The sequence below is a fragment of the Oncorhynchus gorbuscha genome, linkage group LG11, assembly GCF_021184085.1.
Source record: "Oncorhynchus gorbuscha isolate QuinsamMale2020 ecotype Even-year linkage group LG11, OgorEven_v1.0, whole genome shotgun sequence".
Classification (NCBI taxonomy): Eukaryota; Metazoa; Chordata; class Actinopteri; order Salmoniformes; family Salmonidae; genus Oncorhynchus; species Oncorhynchus gorbuscha.
This window is the reverse complement of record NC_060183.1, coordinates 78,363,909-78,377,137: the sequence shown is the minus strand read 5'-3', so window position 1 is coordinate 78,377,137 and position 13,229 is coordinate 78,363,909. Positions and strand designations below refer to the sequence as shown.

Sequence of the window (13,229 nt, the reverse complement as noted above, 5' to 3'; positions counted from 1 at the left end):
ACTTTGGACGGAGAATTTGTGGACATCTACAAATACCTAGGTGTCTGGTTAGACTGTAAACTCTCCTTCCGAATTCACATTAAGCATCTCCAATCCAAAATTTAATCTAGAATCGGCTTCCTATTTCGCAACAAAACCTCCTTCACTCATGCTGCCAAACATAGTCTCGTAAAACTGACCATCCTACCGATCCTTTTCTTTGGTGATGTCATTTACAAAATAGCCTCCAACACTCTACTCAGCAAACTGGATGTAGTATATCACAGTGCCATCTGTTTTATCACCAAATCCCCATATACTACCACCACTGAGACCTGTATGCTCTCGTTGGCTGGCCCTCGCTTCATATTCGTCGCCAAACCCACTGGCTCCAGGTCATCTATAAGTCTTTGCTAGGTAAAGCCCCGCCTGATCTCAGCTCACTGGTCACCATAGCAACACCCACCCATAGCACGTGCTCCAGCAGGTATATTTCACTGGTCATCCCCAAAGCCAACACTTAATTTGGCCGCCTTTCCTTCCAGTTCTCTGCTGCCAATGACTCAAACGAATTGCAAAAATCACTGAAGTTGGAGTCTTATATCTGCCTCACTAACTTTAAGCATCAGCTGTCAGAGCAGCTCACCGTACCTATACACAGCCAATCTGTAATTAGCACATCCAACTACCTCATCCCCATATTGTTATTTATCTTCTTGCTCTTTTGCCCACCAGTATCTCTACTTGCACATCATCTTCTGCACATCTATTACTACAGTGTTAATGCTAAATGCTCATTATTTTTGCCTCTATGGCCTATTTATTGTCTTACCTCTCTACTCTTCTACATTTGCACACACTGTACATAGATTTTTCTGTTGTGTTATTGACTCTACGTTTGTTTATGTGTAACTCCGTGTTGTTATTTTTGTCGCACTGCTTTGCTTTATCTTGGCCAGGTCACAGTTGTAATTGATAACTTGTTCTCTACTGGCCTACCTGGTTAAATAAAGGTGTTCTCAACTGGCCTACCTGGTTAAATAAAGGTGTTCTCAACTGGCCACCTGGTTAAATAAAGGTGTTCTCAACTGGCCACCTGGTTAAATAAAGGTGTTCTCTACTGGCCTACCTGGTTAAATAAAGGTGTTCTCAACTGGCCACCTGGTTAAATAAAGGTGTTCTCTACTGGCCTACCTGGTTAAATAAAGGTGTTCTCAACTGGCCACCTGGTTAAATAAAGGTGTTCTCTACTGGCCTACCTGGTTAAATAAAGGTGTTCTCAACTGGCCACCTGGTTAAATAAAGGTGTTCTCAACTGGCCACTGGCCTACCTGGTTAAATAAAGGTGTTCTCAACTGGCCACCTGGTTAAATAAAGGTGTTCTCAACTGGCCTACCTGGTTAAATAAAGGTGTTCTCAACTGGCCACCTGGTTAAATAAAGGTGTTCTCAACTGGCCACCTGGTTAAATAAAGGTGTTCTCTACTGGCCTACCTGGTTAAATAAAGGTGTTCTCAACTGGCCTACCTGGTTAAATAAAGGTGTTCTCAACTGGCCTACCTGGTTAAATAAAGGTGTTCTCAACTGGCCTACCTGGTTAAATAAAGGTGTTCTCAACTGGCCACCTGGTTAAATAAAGGTGTTCTCTACTGGCCTACCTGGTTAAATAAAGGTGTTCTCAACTGGCCACCTGGTTAAATAAAGGTGTTCTCTACTGGCCACCTGGTTAAATAAAGGTGTTCTCAACTGGCCACCTGGTTAAATAAAGGTGTTCTCAACTGGCCACCTGGTTAAATAAAGGTGTTCTCTACTGGCCTACCTGGTTAAATAAAGGTGTTCTCAACTGGCCACCTGGTTAAATAAAGGTGTTCTCTACTGGCCTACCTGGTTAAATAAAGGTGTTCTCAACTGGCCACCTGGTTAAATAAAGGTGTTCTCTACTGGCCTACCTGGTTAAATAAAGGTGTTCTCAACTGGCCACCTGGTTAAATAAAGGTGTTCTCTACTGGCCTACCTGGTTAAATAAAGGTGTTCTCTACTGGCCTACCTGGTTAAATAAAGGTGTTCTCTACTGGCCACCTGGTTAAATAAAGGTGTTCTCTACTGGCCTACCTGGTTAAATAAAGGTGTTCTACCTGGTTAAATAAAGGTGTTCTCTACTGGCCACCTGGTTAAATAAAGGTGTTCTCTACTGGCCTACCTGGTTAAATAAAGGTGTTCTCTACTGGCCTACCTGGTTAAATAAAGGTGTTCTCTACTGGCCACCTGGTTAAATAAAGGTGTTCTCTACTGGCCTACCTGGTTAAATAAAGGTGAAATAAATCAATACACATTTCAGGAAAGCTACTTTATCTACTTTAGCATTTTTAAGAGAAGCCCAATGAAAAGCACATTGCTGTTTATCTCAAATTTCTCCCTTTTTTTTGTACCCCTCAGTTAGTTGTGTTCACCTTCTAGATATTTGATGCATCTAGATCCAGGCTTGACATAACTGCTGTCAAGTGCATCACAGCTCCTGCAAGATGAGGTTACTGTATATTCAGGTGGTGAGAAGCCAAGACCTTCTTTGTCTTTGTATTTCACCTCCCAGATATGTGACTTCCATAGACGGAGTGAGGCAATTGCTTGCCCTGAATGAGAAAGGTCAGGATTTCAACAAGAAAGACATTGATTCACTACTGTACCATGTTTTCCACCCCAAAAGATACAGAGAAGTGGAGTATTATAGAATGTTTAACCACAATCCACAGTCCAGTACGTCACAGTCCAGTATGTCACAGTCCAGTACATTACAGTCCAGTACATTACAGTCCAGTACGTCACAGTCCAGTATGTCACAGTCCAGTATGTCACAGTCCAGTACATTACAGTCCAGTACATCACAGTCCAGTACATTACAGTCCAGTACGTCACAGTCCAGTACGTCACAGTCCAGTACATTACAGTCCAGTACGTCACAGTCCAGTACGTCACAGTCCAGTACGTCACAGTCCAGTACGTCACAGTCCAGTACGTCACAGTCCAGTACATCACAGTCCAGGAGGTCACAGTCCAGTACGTCACAGTCCAGTACGTCACAGTCCAGTACGTCACAGCCCAGGAGGTCACAGCCCGCGAGGAACGTGCTATGACCCACAGCATTATTCAAACACTGCTTTTCATCCTCATCTCATTTGTGGGGAATATTCCTTGTCAAATCATCACAATAAACTCAACTGAAAACTTCAACAAAGATGCACTGTAGACCAGGGGTCTCCTCTCCAGCTCCAAAGGTCCTGGACAGCTTCACAGAGTGTGCAGGCTTTCATTCCATGATTGGTTAATGTTTTAAATCAGGTGTGTTAGTGTTGTAGACTGTCTTTGGGTGTTATAAACCATGAATAATCCTACATGTATGAATAAAAACAGCCAGCTCTCACAAATAGAATTATAGCTCATATTTTGTTCTGTTTCAGCAGGCTAGCCATATTTATTCATTAACATAACGTTACTCACTGTAGCATCCAATCTCTTCTCTTCTTTCACCTCCTCTTCCTTCTCCTCCCCCTCCACCCCCTCTTCCTCCTCCACTTACTTCTCCATAACCTCCTCTTCTTTCTCTTCCTCCTCCACTTCCTTCTCCTCCACCCCCTCTTCTTCCTTCTCCTCCTCCACCCCTCCTCCACTTCCTTCTCCTCCACCCCCTCCTTCTCCTTCTCCTCCACCCCTCCTCCACTTCCTCCTCCTCCACCCCCTTCTTCCTTCTCCTCCTCCACCCCCTCCTCCACTTCCTTCTCCTCCACCCCTCCTCTTCCTTCTCCTCCACCCCTCCTCTTCCTTCTCCTTCACCTCCTCCACTTCCTCCTCCTCCACTTCCTTCTCCTCCACCCCTCCTCTTCCTTCTCCTTCACCTCCTCCACTTCCTCCTCCTCCACTTCCTTCTCCTCCACCCCCTCCTCCTCCACTTCCTTCTCCTCCACCCCCTCCTCCTCCACTTCCTTCTCCTCCACCCCCTTCTCTTCCTTCTCCTTCACCTCCTCCTCCACCCCCTCCTCCACTTCCTTCTCCCCTACCCCCCCTCTTCCTTCTCCTTCACCTCCATCCAGGTGGTACCCAGCGACTACCCAGGGCCATCGGGGTAGCCCTGGCTAAGGAGCTGATCTTTGCGGCGCGGGCGATTGATGGAACAGAGGCGAAGAGACTGGGCCTGGTCAGCCATGCCGTGGAGCAGAACAAGAGCGGAGATGCCGCCTACCTCAGAGCACTGGACCTGGCTCGCGAGTTCAACCCAAATGTGAGTATATGATAAAGCATGTACGTGCAGTGCATTCAGAAAGTATTCAAACCCCTTGACATTTTCCACATTTCGTTAACTTATAGCCTTATTCTAAAATATATTTTTATATATTTTTTAATATTCCTCGTCATTATGGTGTATTGTGTGTAGATTGATATCACAATACCCCATAATGACATCACAATACACCATAATGACAAAGCAAAAAACAGGTTTTTAGAAATGTTTGCAAATGTATTAAAAATACTACATTTAAATATCACATTTACACAAGTATTCAGACCCTTTACTCAGTACTTTGTTGAAGCACCTTTAGCTTCTTGGGTATGACACTACAAGCTTGGCACACCTGTATTTGGGGAGTTTCTCCCATTCTTCTCTGCAGATCCTCTCAAGCTCTGTCAGGTTGGATGGGGAGCGTCGCTGCACAGCTATTTTCAGATCTCTCCAGAGATGTTCGATCGGGTTCAAGTCCAGCCTCTGCCTGGGCCACTCAAGGACATTCAGAGACTTGTCCCGAAGCCACTACTACGTAGTCTTGGCTGTGTACTTAGGGTTGTTGTCCTGTTGGAAGGTGAACCTTCGCCCCAGTCTAAGGTCCTGAGTGCTCCGGATTAGGTTTTCATCAAGGATCTCTCTGTACTTTGCTCCGTTCATCTTTCCCTCGATCCTGACTAGTCTCCCAGTCCCTGCCGCTGAAAACATCCCCACAGCATGATGCTGCCACCGCCATGCTTCACTGTAGGGTTTCCTCCAGACGTGACGCTTGGCATCCAGGCCATAGAGTTCAATCTTGGTTTAATCAGACCAGAGAATCTTGTATCTCATGTTCTAAGAGTCCTTTAGGTGCCTTTTGGCAACCTCCAAGCGGGCTGTCATGTGCCTTTTACTGAGGACTGGCTTCCGTCTGACCACCCTACCATAAAGGCCTGATTGGTGGAGTGCTGCAAAGATGGGAGAACCTTCCAGAAAGACAACCATCTCCACAGAGGAACTCTGGAGCTCTGTCAGAGTGACCATCGGGTTCTTGGTCACCTCCCTTACCGAGGCTCTTCTCCCCCGATTGCTCCCCCGGTCGGCCAGCTCTAGGAAGTGTCTTGATGTTTCCAAACTTCTTCATTTAATAAGAATTATAAAGGCAACTGTGTTCTTGGGGACCTTCAATGCTGCAGAAATGTTTGGTACCCTTCCCCAGATCTGTGGCTCGACACAATCCTGTCTCGGAGCTCTACGGACAATTCCTTCAACCTCATGGCTTGGTTTTTGCTCTGACATGCACTGTCAACTGTGGGACCTTATATAGACAGTTGTGTGTCTTTCCAAATCATGTCCAATCAATTGAATTTACCACAGGTGGACTCCAATCAAGTTGTAGAAAAATCTCAAGGATGATCAATCGAAACAGGATGCACCTAAGCTCAATTTTGAGTCTCATAGCAAAGGGTCTGAATACTTATGTAAATAATGTTTTTTATTTTTATTTTGTATAAATTTCTACAAAAAAATGTAAACCTGTTATCACTAGGTCATTATGGGGTACTGTGTGTAGATTGATGAGGGGGGAAAGTATTTGATCCATTTTAGAATAAGGCTGTAACGTAACAAAATGTGGGAAAAATCAAGGGGTCTGAATACTTGATGAATGCTCTGTACATTGTACACTGTACAAACCAGAGTAATACCACCTTTAAGCAGGGATGTTATTACACATTGGCTGTGTCCGAAATTGTGTCCCCTTACTTGATTATCAGCTGGGTCTAAAAATGTAATTTTCTTCCTCAATTTGTGCCGCGAATTCATACTAGATTTAAAAAATGAAATTACTTTTACATCCTGGCATATAAAGTGTACTAAATGTTTGGAAATTTCACATAATATAAAACGTTTTATTTTTGCATACCCAATCAGCGTACTCTTTAGATGCAAGTATGGGTGTTCCGACATGGCCGTTGACTCTGTGGTTTCCCTGAAATCAAACCTGTTCTCAGATTCTCAGAATAGGCTGCTACACTGAATGATTTGGAGTGTAGCCTACAGTCGTGATGTATCAACTTCTTAGAAATAACACCTGAGCGAATGCAGATGTTGTACCTTTTATGTACGGATTAGATTTCTAGTGACCTGCAACATTATACCGGGGAACCACCTGTTATATAGACTCAGGGTAGACACAACAACCATTGTTATCTTGTTACGGCTGCAATCCCGTTAACGGGATCGATTTGACAACAGCCAGTGAAAGTGCATGTCGCCTAATTCAAACGACAGAAATCTCATAATTAAAATTCCTCAAACATACAAGTATTATACACTGTTTTAAAGACAAACTTGTTGTTAATCCCACCACAGTGTCCGATTTCAAAATGGCTTTACGACGAAAGCATACGACGACGAAAGCATACGACGATGCGATTATGTTAGGTCAACGCCTAGTCACAAAAAACACAGTCATTTTTCCAGCCAAAGAGAGGAGTCACAAAAAGCAGAAATAGAGATACAATTAATCACTAACCTTTGGTGATCTTCATCAGATGGCACTCATAGGACTTCATGTTACACAATACATGTATGTTTTGTTCGATAAAGTTCATATTTATATCCAAAATTCTAAGTTGACATTGGCGCGTTATGTTCAGTAATGTTTTGCTTCCAAAACATCTGGTGATTTTGCAGAGAGCCACATCAATTTACAGAAATACTCATCATAAACGTTGATGAAAGATACAAGTGTTATGCATATAATTAAAGATATACATCTCCTTAATGCAACCGCTGTGTCAGATTTCAAAAAAGCTTTACGGCAAAAGTACACCATGCAATAATCTGAGTACAGCACTCAGCCACAAAAACAAGCCATACAGATACCCTCCATGTTGTGGAGTCAGTAAAAGTCAGAAATAGCATTATAAATATTCACTTACCTTTGATGATCTTCATCGGAATGCACTCCCAGGAATCCCAGTTCCATAAAAAATGTTTGTTTTGTTTGATAAAGTCCATAATTTATGTCCAAATACCTCCTTTTTGTTTGCGCGTTTAGTCCAGTAATCCAAAATGCACAAGGCGCGAGCACTAGGTCCAGACGAAAAGTCTAAAAAGTTATATTACAGTTCGTAGAAACATGTCAAACGATGTATAGAATCAATCTTTAGATGTTTTTATCATAAATCATCAATAATGTTTCAACCGGACAATTCCTTTGTCTTACCGGACAATTCGCGTGACTAAACTAATGGCTTTCTTTCAGACCCCTGATTCAAACAGCTCTTATTCGCTCCCCCTTCATAGTAGAAGCCTGAAACATTGTTCTAAAGACCAAATTTACACTGTATATTGGATAGGCAATCACTTGAAAAACGACAAACCTCAGATTTCCCACATCCTGGTTGGATTTCTCTCAGGTTTTTACCTACCATTTGAGCTCTGTTATACTCACAGACATCATTCAGACAGTTTTAGAAACCTCAGAGTGTTTTCTATCCAAATCTACTAATAATATGCATATCTCAGCTTCTGGGCCTGAGTAGCAGGCAGTTTACTCTGGGCAAGCTTTTCATCAGAACGTGGAAATAGCTCCTCCCAGCCATAAGAAGTTATTTACATGCACTTTTGACCCTAAACAAACTATTGTTTTGCTTTGATCTCTTCAGGGTCCCATTGCAATTAGGATGGCAAAGTTGGCAATCAACCAGGGCATAGAGGTAAGACTCATACATACCGGTACTTTTTCCATCTCTGTAATAAGTGATCAAATGTCCCCAAATTCAGTTTTCAGTCAACATACTGGTCTCAAGTACAGTATTTTATCATTTGACCAAATATGTTTATATGTTTATTATTGAATGGTTAGAGCACAGGTTAAGTCATGTTGATGTTCTAAGCAGACCTGGGTTCAAATAATATTTGAGATTGACCCCTTAGGAATGATCTTTTAAGGTCTAGTAATAGTATTTGGGTATGATCTCCTAGGTCTAGTAATAGTATTTGGGAATGAACTCCTAGGTCTAGTAATAGTATTTGGGAATGAACTCCTAGGTCTAGTAATAGTATTTGGGAATGACCTCAGGTCTAAGTAATAGTATTTGGGAATGATCTCCTAGGTCTAGTAATAGTATTTGGGAATGAACTCCTATGTCTAGTAATAGTATTTGGGAATGACCTCAGGTCTAAGTAATAGTATTTGGGAATGATCTCCTAGGTCTAGTAATAGTATTTGGGAATGAACTCCTATGTCTAGTAATAGTATTTGGGCCTCTTGGGTCTTGCTGCATTTAGGGATCGGTGCCACAAAGCATGGTGGAGGATTGAAGTAAGCATCTGATTCAGTAGTCAGTGAGCCAAAGGGATCCATGTCACATCTGAAGGCCGTCATAGAAACCTGAGAGAATCTGTTGAGTGCCTTCGTTATCCCAGAGGCCAACGGTCACAACTGACAAATGAACCGCACTTTCTGACAGGTGCTGTGTCATTTGTAGACAGCCTGTTCTACCATGTTAATGTATCATAGGCTACACAAACTGCCAATATCCATATTGGGGCCAACTTTGACAAATGGTCAAATCACACGCAAGATCAGCCTGGTTTCATGTAGTTTTCTCAGGTTGATATAAATACAGGTCAACAGCTGGCCCACTTGAAAGATGCACATTTTTAAACAGAGAGAAATTCTTCTGTGCATTCCTTTATAAAATTGCTCAACAACGATCTCTTTAAATGTAGGTTATTTTCTAAAGGAGAGTATGGCACAGGAGATATTTCTGGTTCAGTTAAATGCCAAGGTAACCTATGAAAGTAGGTTTATCCTCTCTGTGCTGTCATGGAAAATAAATGCTGCCCCTAATTCTGTATAATTCAACCTTTAAAGTGTGAATTTGGAATAGGTCTTGGATCTAGGTAGGTTTGTTAAAGTTGGTGAACATTTTACCAATGCACAGACATATGCTCAATACAGATATAGGATCATAATTTGAGCCAGTTTTCTACAGCTAGAAAAGAATCCTACAGCAACAGGAAATGTGAATTATTATGTGGATTATACACTGAACAAAAATATAGACACAACTTCAAACATTTTACTGAGTTACAGTTCATAGATGGAAATCAGTCAATTTGAATAAATTCATTAGGCCCTAATCTATGGATTTCACATGAATGGGAATACAGATATGCATCTTATATCTGTTGGCCACAGATACCTTTAAAAAAAGTAGGGGCGTTGATCAAAAAAACATTCAGTACCTGGTGTGACCACCATTTGCCTCCTGCAGTGCGACATGTCTCCTTCGCATACAGTTGATCAGGCTGTTGATTGTGGCCTGTGGAATGTTGTCCCACTCCTCTTCAAAACTGTGCAAAGTTACTGGATATTTGCGGGAACTGGTACACGCTGTCGTACATGTCGATCCAGAGCATCCCAAACATGCTCAATGGGTGACATGTCTGGTGAATATACAGGCCATGGAAGAACTGGTACATTTTCAGCTTCCAGGAATTGTGTACAGATTCTTGCGACATGGGGCCATGCATTATCATGCTGCAACATGAAGTGATGGCGGCGGATGAATGGCACAACAATGGGCCTCAGGATCTCGTCATGGTATCTCTGTGCATTCAAATTGCAATCGATAAAATGCAATTGTGTTCATTGTCCATAGCTTATGCCTGCCCATACCATAACCCCACCATGGGGCACTCTCTTCACAACATTGACATCAGCAAACCTCTCACCCACACGACACCGTACACGCGGTCTACCATCTGTGCGGTACAATTGAAACCTCCATTCATCCGTGTAGAGAACACTTCTCCAGTGTGCCAGTGGCCATCATAGATGAGCATTTGGTGATGTCGACGAGCTCGCAGATGAGTTTCCTTGACAATTTGTGCAGTAATTATTCGGTTGTGCAAACCCACAGTTTCATCAGCTGTCCGGGTGACTGGTCTGAGACGATTCCGCAGGTGAAGAAGCCGGATGTGGAGGTCCTGGGCTGGCATGGTTACACGTGGTCTGCGTTTGCGAGGCTGGTTGGACGTACTGCCAAATGATCTAATACGACGTTGGAGGCGGCTTATGGTAGAAAAATTAACATTAAATTCTCTGGCAACAGCTCTGGTGGATATTCCTGCAGTCAGCATGCCAATTGCACACTCCCTCAAAACTTCTGTGGCATTGTGTTGTTTGACAAAACCACACATTTTAGTGGCCTTTTATTGTCCCCAGCACAAGGTGCACCTGTGTAGTGCTCATGCTTTTTAATCAGCTTCTTGATATGCCACACCTGTCAGGTGGATGGATTATCTTGGAAAAGGGGAAATGCTCACTAACAGGGATGTAAATAAATTTGAGAGAAATAAGCTTTTTATGCGTATGGATAATTTCAGGGATCTTTTATTTCAGCTCATGAAACATATGACCATGGCTTTACCATTTGCGTTTATGTTTTTGTTCAGTGTAATTAATGGACATTTTTGTAGGTGTTGATACATTTTCCATAAGGGAAAATCAAGTCTGAAATTTCAGTGGAAATTACAAACGTGAGAAGCCTTTTTAAACCTCAAATAATACACTACAAGTTTTAAATTTCCATTGCAGGAATGTTCTTCTGCAACAGGGTGATCAAATTAAGACGCTGCATCTGTAGGTTCGATCCTGTAGGAATGACAGGAAACGATGAAACAAGGAAACCTCATAGCTGAATAAATATGGTAGAAAATAGATATTTTATACGGTTGATATTACTGCATATGTTTGTTATTTTCTCTAATATCTTGATATTTTTCAGGTGGATTTAAATACGGGATTAGCAATTGAAGAAGCATGCTATGCCCAGGTACGTCTAGTCATGAACAAGAACTTCAATTCCACAACCCTTCTGTTAAATAGCCCATATTCTGTTAAATAGCCCATATTCTGTTAAATAGCCCATATGCTGTAGATTTCTGACGCTTATTTTTCTGCTAGAACTATTTAAAATGTACACTTCTTTTTATATGCAGTTGACATACAATGACGCCTCGCATAAACAACAACCACCATCGCTCGCAGGATCACTCAAAATAGAACATATAAGTTGTTGTCTTTCGTTTCCAAGGTGATTCCGACGAAAGACAGGCTGGAGGGACTGGCTGCGTTCAAGGAGAAGAGGCCTCCTCGCTTCAAGGGAGAGTAAACGCCACCCTGGGCCAATCAAGGTGGAGTAAACGTTCACCCTGGGCCAATCAAGGGAGAGTAAACGTTCACCCTGGGCCTATCAAGGTGGAGTAAACGCCACCCTGGGCCAATCAAGAGCAATCGCAAATAGCTACCTTCAGTTCTCCTCCTTTCACTGCTTCTGTCAGATTCCCATAAGACGGCAATATAGACAGTACCATCCTCTCTATAACTGGAGTGGGGTGTCCTAACCGAGACGTGAGATGTCACATAAAAGTACTGTATCCGGACAGAGATAGAAGTTAGGGAGAGAACAACTTTACAGCTGATTTAATAACCAGAACTGCTAATCTGCATGATGACTTAATTTTTTTCAGTTTCTAATGTCATGAGTTGCCTTTCCTTGTTGTCGTGCCCAACATGTGGCCTGTCTGCTGTATGTTAACATCATCGAATGTTTGTTCCTCAGTGATTCAGAAGATCAGAATAATTAAGAATTTGCAAATACGATGAGATGAGATTGGATCCTTAATATTACGCAGGAAAGAATAGTCCCCGAAATTCTCTATTTATTTGATGAGCGTGTGGTCGTCAGCGCATCCAATCCATTTTCTAATTACATTTCATTATATCAGGCAGGCTAACAGCAAATCACATGATAAAAGCCATGCACTTCCCAAGTTCGCTGTGTTTTCTAATGTTTGAATGTTAGAGAAAGGATCTGTTCCTAGATCACAGAGGAAACCTTTGTAGAGCTATCACAATAAAGTTCTGTCTCAAACTCTGTCACCTGTCTATGCTTCTCGTCTCATGTTTTGTAGCCAGTTACACGTGACATACTGTAGTGTAAAAAGACCTTCTGCCAACCTTGGATCTAAACCCAGTTTCTTGACACCAAATTATTATCAATGTATTGATGTTTTATGACCTTTCACCCTAAGAGAAACTCTCTCATGAGAACAAGTCAGTAGTTTATGAAATGTACTGTTTAAATGCTTTAGGCCTTACAGCGAACATGTTTTCCATGAAAAAATATTGGAGAATGGCTTTTCATCCCCCTTCAAAAGCCCACTGGTCTTTAAAAAAAAAACTATTTAACTAGGCAAGTCAGTTAAGAACAAATTCTTATTTTCAATGACTGCCCAGGAACAGTGTGTTAACTAACTGCCTGTTCAGGGGCAGAACAACAGATGACCTTGTAAACCAGTTACAGAGTTAAATGGTTGTGATGGGAGAAAACTGAGAATGGATCAACAACATTGTAGTTACTCTTCAATACTAACCTAAATGACAGAGTGAACTGAAGGAAGCCTGTACAGAATAAAAAATATTCCAAAACATGCTTCCTCTTCACAATAAGTTTGCAATACTACAACAAATGTCAGAAAAAAAATAACTTTTTGTCTTGAATACAAAGCATTATGTTTTGGGCAAATCCAACACAACACATCACTGAGTACCACTTCATATTTTCAATCATGGTGTTGGCTGCATCATGTTATGGGTATGCTTGTCATTGGTAAGGTAATAGGGAGTGTTAGCCACTTTGTCCGCTTAATGACACATAGTTTCCCTCAGAAATGTTCTATTTATATTTTATTTAACCTTTATTTAACTAGGCAAGTCAGTTAAGAACATATTCTTATTTACAATGACAGCCTACCAAAAGGCAAAAGGCAAAAGGCCAGGATTAAATAAACAGGACAAAACACGCATCACGACAAGAGAGACAACACTACATAAAGAGAGACTTAAGACAACAACATAGCATGGCAGTAACACATGATAACAAAGCATGGTAGCAACACATGACAACCACATGAGA

General features: G+C 41.8%; 1 protein-coding gene across 1 annotated transcript in view; it reads left to right on the top strand.

Annotated features, from left to right (window-relative positions):
* auh (AU RNA binding protein/enoyl-CoA hydratase) overlaps nucleotides 1-12,190 on the top strand; it is a 55,844-nt gene extending 43,654 nt beyond the window's left edge. Inside the window, exons 7-10 of the mRNA XM_046290591.1 lie at nucleotides 4,064-4,251; nucleotides 7,905-7,955; nucleotides 11,037-11,084; nucleotides 11,346-12,190. Of these exons, the coding sequence (XP_046146547.1) occupies nucleotides 4,064-4,251; nucleotides 7,905-7,955; nucleotides 11,037-11,084; nucleotides 11,346-11,423 (365 nt within the window). The 3' untranslated portion in view covers nucleotides 11,424-12,190. The remainder of the gene's footprint in view (nucleotides 1-4,063; nucleotides 4,252-7,904; nucleotides 7,956-11,036; nucleotides 11,085-11,345) is intronic.
* The last annotated feature ends 1,039 nt before the right edge of the window (nucleotides 12,191-13,229 follow it).